This window comes from Galeopterus variegatus, unplaced genomic scaffold, assembly GCF_000696425.1.
Source record: "Galeopterus variegatus unplaced genomic scaffold, G_variegatus-3.0.2 Scaffold333, whole genome shotgun sequence".
In the NCBI taxonomy this organism is placed as follows: domain Eukaryota; kingdom Metazoa; phylum Chordata; class Mammalia; order Dermoptera; family Cynocephalidae; genus Galeopterus; species Galeopterus variegatus.
The window spans coordinates 537,689-545,417 of record NW_007726444.1 but is presented as its reverse complement, the minus strand read 5'-3'; the positions used below and the strand labels follow the sequence as shown (position 1 = coordinate 545,417).

The following is a 7,729-nucleotide window of genomic DNA, read 5'->3' as shown; positions in this document are numbered from 1 at the left end:
TTTTAAAAAAAAAAAAAAAAAAAAAAAAAAAAAAAAAAAAAAAAAAAAAAAAAAAAAAAGATAATTTCCATGAACTTTTTGAAGACCCCCGATACAGTTAACAATTTTGTATTGTGCACTTTAAAATATGTTAAGAGGGTAGATCTCACGTTATGTTTTCTTATACACACACACACCCACCCCAAGCTCAGGGAAATTTGAGCTTGCCGGGAAGTATGCACATGGGTGAGATACACACCTAACATAGTGTTAATGGAGCCCATCAGCTGCTCCACATCAGAGAAGTCCAAGGTCTGGTCTTCAAAGTCAGGCTGTGCAGAGATTTCCACATCCGTTTTTGTTTTCAGGAATTTCCCGAGTCTGTTAGTAAAAAAAAGACAAGCTAGCAAGAATGGAGGGGCATTCCCCTTAGGGTATATCTGTGCTGGGTCCCTAGTAATAAATGAAGAGGGACTCTTTGCTGAACTTTCATTTCTTTAGTTTAACATGCTGCTGGCTGCCTCCTATCATATGCTTCATCGAGTGACCTAGGTCACCAGTGGGGATGGGTGGGCTTAGTTTTGGCCTTTGATGGGGAGGCAAAGTCATGTCAGAGGGCTGGTGGTGGACATTCACCATCAAGACCCAGATCCACACCCTCTGGAAGATCTCTTAGGTGCTAACCTGGAAGCTCCCTCCCCAAGCCCCAAGATGTGCGGGGGGTTCAAACTCTCTGAGCTTCTTCTCCACAAGACCAAGTGCCCTCAAATTGCTGATTGTGGAGTTTTGGGTCTTCCTGCACCTGTTTCCTGGCAGTCACAGCGTTTGTAAATGGCAGAGGCAGAACTTAAAGCCAGGTCTGTCTTTGCCAAAATCCATGCACTTAACCCTTACAATATTATTATTTTTTATTTCACCAACAAAGTGAAGGAAAACCCTTACATTATTAAGCTTCTATGTTTATGTTGCTTTATAAACATTGTCTTATTTTATTCTCACAAAACTATCTTTCTTCGTATAAAAGGAGGGTCATAGACTGGTTGGACATGCCCAAGGTCATGGAGGTAGCAGGATTTGAATTCCTGTGTCTGACTGTAAAACATACATGTTTTCTGCAGCCACACAGTCTGAGTCCTGGCACAGCTGGGGGATGTTGCAGGTGCACTCCAGATCTCGGTTCCTTCTGCTAAAATGAAGGGCTTGTGGGGAAGATCTGACTACAGGCTTGTTGGCTGGGCCTCACCATCTCCTCCCTTACAGCCTTGAGATTCTGAGATTCTCAATACTAGAGAGTCCTTGTGACCCCACACCCTCATTTCAAAGCCAGTGTTATTTTACTCTTAGGATCGGACACAGAAACTGCAACTGGAAGCATATGGAATTGGAAACATGTGGAACTGAGTCTATTTGTATATATAGAGGTGAAAGAAACAGAAAAAATATATGTCAGAACAAAAATATTACCTGTCAGCCATAGCCACTGCATCCTGAAAAAGAAAAGGAGAAAATAGTAAATTGGTTTTGGAAATACATTTCTTTTTCAGACTATATAATAATATAAACATATTTTAAAAACTTGGAAATTAGGAAAAAGAAAAAAACATCAGCCATATCCCACACCCTAGCAAAATTACCCTGTGCCTGTGCATTGTTTCCCCATACTCCTGCTTTTTCCCATTAACATTATGCCATGTTATGAATGGCCTTTCAGACTATCGATTTGAAAGCTTGTATCACTCATTGAATGGAAATTCCATCATTTACTTAACAGTTCTTCCATTGTTGGATATTTTGGTTGTTTCCAATTTTTCACCATCATCAATAATGGTGAAAAGAACACCTTCATGTTTCTCACTTTTTCTACATTCTGGATTATGTCTTTGAGGTACAGTGGCACCGTGCGACCCTTGGGTCAAGAGCATCGACGCCTCTCATGGTGCCTGCCTAATCGCTCCCCAGCTTCATTCACGAGTGCCTCGCCCCTAGCACAGCAGGAAAGAGGCGTTGCTGGGCTCGCAGGGTGACTGTGGACTTGGACAAGGTGGGCGACATACTTGGCAACCAGCGAGCTCTGAAAGCCCCTCCCCCACGTCCTGCACACCACATGTGCCCTGAATTCCTGCAAGACCTTGGGAAGAAAGGGGACCCCAGCTCTGACTGAGATTGGAATTCCCACAGCCCAGCTGCACGGGGGCTTGGGCCAGATTTAATTTGATTTCAAGAAAATTAAGAAATGGACTTTTTTGTATGTCTGAGTTTATGAAGTATGATTTATAATTGCTACACTTGTAACCGGGAAATTTAAGGTGAATTTAGCCTTGACAACTTTCTCCTCAGAGCTCCAAGAGGCCATCTGAGGTGGCCAGAAAACTCTCAGGGCATTGTTTTTGCTTAGCCCCAGGATGAGGGGACAGATCTCTGGGTAACCAGGACAGAGGAACAAAGACTGGTGCTGCCTCAGCCATGGTGGACGGGAAGGGTCAGCTGTGGATGAGTCTGTTTGGCCACTTGTGGTGATGCTATGCAGAGAGATGGGGCAACAGCCACCCCATCATGAAAATCCAGTGGTTTCAAATGGATGCTGAGCATAAAAGCAGATTTTGACACCTCCAGAAGGAGAGAGGACAACCTCAAATACCCTAGCCATAACTGTCATTTCGGTTCATGATTTCATTGCATTTTCTTACTGACCTTTATGAAGTCAACCTTCTCTTCATGACACACCTCCTCTATTGTTTCCATCAGTTCTTTACAGGTATCAAGGTTTTCTCCACAGCTGACCAGTTGTTCATATAAGGCTTCCAGCTTCTCTTTCTTTTTCTCCCCCAGAGTTTGTATTTTTTCTTCATATTTTTGAGCAAGTGTTTCCAAGATCTCATTGTAATGTGACTCAAAGTTTTGTTCTTGTCTTCCAAAATTCTCCTGCAAGACAGTTGACCTCAGACATCATTTTGGTGCACGTGACTTGTCTATTAGATTCATTGGGGGCATGAAAATGTATCTACCCAGAGCTGTTTTAATCCCTCTGCTTTGTCTTATCTCCTTCCAGGAAGTTGGGGTGAAAGGTGGGGGAGCTAGGACACAGGAGTCTCCACCCCAGAACCCCAAGAATATTCTTAACAAAAAGCACGGCTTTCTCTCCAGTGCTATTTTGCGATCCTCCCCGTTTTAGCTACCTCCTATCATCATGACAACTGGCCAGCAAGATTATCAGAGTCAGCCTGCTACTGGAACCTTCGACCCTGGGAGATTTCCACCTGTTATTCCTTTCTGAGCTCTCAACCTCTCGTGATGCTCATCTTCACTCCCTGATGCTTGGCTCATACAAACACCAGTATTACATCAACGAGGATCATAGCAACTAGAGGAAAGATGAAGGCAACGGGGAACAATGATGTGGCTCGGTGGCACTGCCTAATAAATGAGAAAATGCAGGAAGGCAGAGTGAGGGTCCTGACAGTACTTAATCCAGGAGCACAATGGGTAAGAAATATTAAGTAGAGCATATCAACTCCTGGGCCCCATGACTTATATTGAAAGCAAAGGGGAGCTCTGTGGGTTCTGACTGATGTCATCCTCATGAGGGGATAGGGACATTTCCAAAGAAGAGACTCTTGTCAATCATTCAGGGAGTAACTGCTGAGCACCTGCTATGTGCACAGGACCTGCTCAGAATGTGGAAGAGAAAGAAAAGCAATAGATGATTCTCCGGTGTTGAATATAAAAGGATGGCCTCAGAGTCCTCACTGAGGATGGAGATATTTTGATCTGAGGGTAAGCTGGCAGAACAGTGGAAGGAGTTTTATCCTGGCTGTTGTACACTTACCCCTCCACCCCCCACCCGATGCTTGGCAGTAGAGGGGCTTGCATCTTCTCTGTGCCTTCTACAGGGATTAGTGCAATAGCTCTCCTTCCTTTTAAGACTGGAAGGAGATTTAAAAGAGTTCTAGCTTCAGAAGAAAATGACTTGGGACTTAGTTAACTCATACGAGATGCTCCTGTTGATACAGTCTGAGCCTGCATTAATAGAAGTAGAGCAACCACATAAAGACAAGGGAGAGGAAAAGTCCTGCAGTCCTCGGTCCTGGCCTATGTCATCTGGAAGGTTGGGTTGCGCTCTGGAATCACAGTGGTATACCACGTACCTACTTGGGAACATCCTGGGGACTGTGACATGTTTGGTGACAGGCATAGAAAATTTATTTTATGAGAAATAGATAACAACCGAGGAAAAGAACACTTATTAAAGACAGGATGGGTGTCTTGCAACGCCTTATCAAGGCTGGCCCATGAAAGAGGGACTGACCTTGTTCTGTGTAGTTCCAGGGGCCAAAGTGACCAATGCACAGAAGCTACAGAGCAGCAGCTCAGTAGTCTCGGCCTCTGGATCAAGAGCCCACATTCTTCCCCATGCAGGACTGGGATGGAGAGGGGCCTTCAAAGGATGGGAAGTCCCTCCTGACCCCGGAATTCTAAATTCTTACTGATCTCTCAGCAAAGTCTGTACATTACTAACTAAGCAAAGACAATACATAAACTTATTTCTTTAATCCATGCACAGCTAAAAGTATGCCTGCGTTTCAGTGGCAATAACTGGCAGAAGTGGTTATGTTGCCTCTTAAAACAACCAAAGACTGACAGTGCACACTTTATGTAGTCAACATTATAGATACCTCCAAAGGCATAGAATTAACAACCTCAAATAACAAGAAAACAACATGGAACCCCATGTCTCTGGTTACACACACAGCCACTAGCACCAAATAACACCCAAGGGGTTCTCAGTGAGTGAGACAACAAAAAAAGAACAACAACAACAAAAAAGAAATAGGACCAAAACAAGTAAACAAATGAAAAACCAAGGGAAAAAGAAAGCTGTTCACCTCTTCACCACCTGAGCTCAAGTGAGGGGCTTCGACTGGATGATGCCACCATTAAGTCATCTTTGTTAGATTAGGGTCTAAACCAGGTACAATTGGTGATTCGGGTAAAGGGGGCATGAAGAGAAAGAGCAGCCCGTGAAGAAGCACTGTGATTAGAAAATTTCTGCCTTATATATTCATTCAACAAACATTTATAAAATTCTTGCTCTGAAACATACCATGTAGTAGGACTGGGGATATAAAGATGCAGAAGACCCAGCCTAACCACTGAGAGCTTATAGCTCAGTAGGGAATGCTGACAGGTAATTGGTTTCATGAGGTACATGCTCAGGTGCACCGGGAGGTCAGAGGAAGGGGTGAGGGGAGAGGGGCAGTAGTGACACCTCACACTCTAATTCTAACTCATACCAGAAGCAGCTGTGTGACCCAGTCACTGATGGAAGCAAATGTGTCTGATGGGGTTGTCAAGCATGCTCTTACCTCCACAGTGATGAAGACCTCCTCCAAGTGACTTGCAAAATTTTCCATCTCGATAATCTGCTTTTCTAATTTGTACATGTTTTTGTGAATTTCCTCCTATGCAACAGAGGATCACAAAGAAGGTGTTAATGCTACATCTTTTCTCTCTCTTTCATGAAGGCACTTTAGATTTATTCCCAGCCTACATGCATGAGATGCAAATGCAATATCAAGACAAAGGAGACTTATTTACCTTGGCATTTTCCAGTGCTTTATTGAGTGGGATCACTTCATGCTCTTTGTGTTCCTCAAAATCCTTCTCAATAGCTCTTACTGGAATTTTGCAAGTGACACAGAAGACGTCAACAGCTTCTTCCTCGTCCTCCTCTTCTGGGATGACGTAGCATTCATACTCCTCGCTGGAGCGGCCGTGTGTGTACCTATAGGCTTCCCGCAAGTCCTGGCACTGGCCCACCGGACCCCACTCCCCGTAGCCCATGTCCTCAGCCTCCACTGCCTCTCCACCAAATCTCCAATCTCTCTGCTCCCTGGCTTGGTCTCTCCTCTTCATCGCGTAAGGAGGATATTCCGAAACCCCTATTATGGGCATGTTGTCATCAACAAACTCATCCCCTAACTCGTGATCATCTTCAAGTCCATATAAATGCACAAGTTCATCCACTTCCTCTTGAAGGTCTCTTTGAGCTCTACCTTCTCCTGCCCCTCTTGGCTCACTGGTCATTTCAGGCTGGACTACTTCTCTCCTCATCCTAGTGTTTTCTTCTGGGAAGATCTGAAGTCTGTCTTCAGAGTCATACAGATCCATATGATAAAAGCGGAAGTCCTTGGGAGGAGCAGATCTGCCCAGCCTTGGTTCCTCCCCAGCTTCCTCCTCCATTGTAATTGTGGAAGCCCTGGGAAGCACTTTTGCATGAGAAAGAGCCTTCCTGGATAGTTAATAATAAATATTCTGGGCCCTGGAACACAAAAAGAGGAGGGAAAACCATCAGTTCCTGAGAAGGTCATTGCAGTGGATGGTCATGAGATGGGACTCTACTAGGCACAATTTATGAACTGTGGTTTCACTTGAACCATCTGTAAAGAAATGTTGAAAGAGACAGAAGAAATTACCAAAGGAATGTCAATAGATTTGACTAACAAAAGACTCCTATAAGTTAAAAAAAAAAAACTTAGAAGGCAAAAAAAGTGGGAAGAGTCTCAGGTAATTATAATTTTTAAAATTATCTATACTCATTAAAAAATTAAGGTCTCAGTAGATGAATGTGAAGGACAATTCACAAATCACTTTTGTATATGATATTACTTGTACAAAAAAGCATTTGGAAAACTGTCTATACTTACCAGCAACAGAGAACAAACAAATAAGATGCCATTTTGCCTTTTCAGTTAGCAAATACGAAAAAATATAAAAATGATACCCAAGGCTGGTGTCAGCTCTCATGTGCTGCTGATTGGAATGTAAACTGGCCACACCCTCTGGAGAGCAAATTTGGCAACCTGGGTCAGGAGCCTTAAAATTTTTATGCACTCTTTGACTTAGTAATCTACCTCTCGAGCCCGGAGGAAAAGTCCCAAACACAGGGGAAAAGTTTCTATCTACATGAAAATGTCCACCACCAAAATTTTTGTAATAAAAAAATTTTTTTGAAAAGGCCTAACGATTAGAAGAATGGTTAAATAAAGTAGGATATGTACACTGTGTTGAATACAAAGCAGCCTTTTAAAATATGGAGAGCAAATATAACTTGGAAAAAGACACAATATGATGGTAAGTAAAATAAACAGAATGTTCATTATGTGCAGAATATGATGTCCACTAATTTAATGGAGGTACAAAAAATCTAGAAATAAGTAAAAATAATGATAGTAGTAGTAAATACAATATTAGTCGTAGCTCCTACTCATTGAGCACTGACTGTGTGCTCTTTCTGGGCTAGGCGGTCTACACATACACTTTATCTTATCCTTACATCAACCCTGTGTCGTAGGTATTGCTGTTATACCCATTTTACAGATGAGGAAACTGTCTCAGACAGGTTATCTCATGCAAGGTCACACAGGAAGTTGCTGAACTGGGACTTGAGTCTTCGTTCTGTGTAGCAGCCACAAGACTGTGCCTCACAGGTATCCAACTACAGGGAGCGTAATTGACCGGAGTGTTCAGTAGCGCTCTGAAATCCATTGCCACATTGTGTGCAGGACACACTTTCCACAGACATCTGCCCTCCAGGGACAAAGTGTAGCAGAGATACGAAAGGAGATCCATTTTGGGTTGACACAAAACTCCTCCGATGGCCAATTTTGGCTGGAGGACTCCATGACAGCCTTGCCAAGACTTTCTTAGACTGCATGACAGTCTAAACACTTCCCCCCAACCTTCCATCCCT

The 7,729-nt window shown here is 43.2% G+C and overlaps 1 protein-coding gene across 2 annotated transcripts in view; it reads right to left on the bottom strand.

Annotated features, from left to right (window-relative positions):
- The window catches only part of FSD2 (fibronectin type III and SPRY domain containing 2), a 29,078-nt gene extending 22,859 nt beyond the window's left edge, over positions 1 to 6,219 (bottom strand). For both annotated transcript variants that reach the window (XM_008567590.1, XM_008567591.1), the window contains exons 1-5: positions 5,575 to 6,219; positions 5,343 to 5,438; positions 2,671 to 2,901; positions 1,444 to 1,466; positions 239 to 360 (exon numbers count right to left, since the gene is read on the bottom strand). In XM_008567590.1, coding sequence (XP_008565812.1) covers positions 239 to 360; positions 1,444 to 1,466; positions 2,671 to 2,901; positions 5,343 to 5,438; positions 5,575 to 6,219 — 1,117 coding nt within the window. The remainder of the gene's footprint in view (positions 1 to 238; positions 361 to 1,443; positions 1,467 to 2,670; positions 2,902 to 5,342; positions 5,439 to 5,574) is intronic.
- Between the last annotated feature and the right edge of the window lie 1,510 nt (positions 6,220 to 7,729).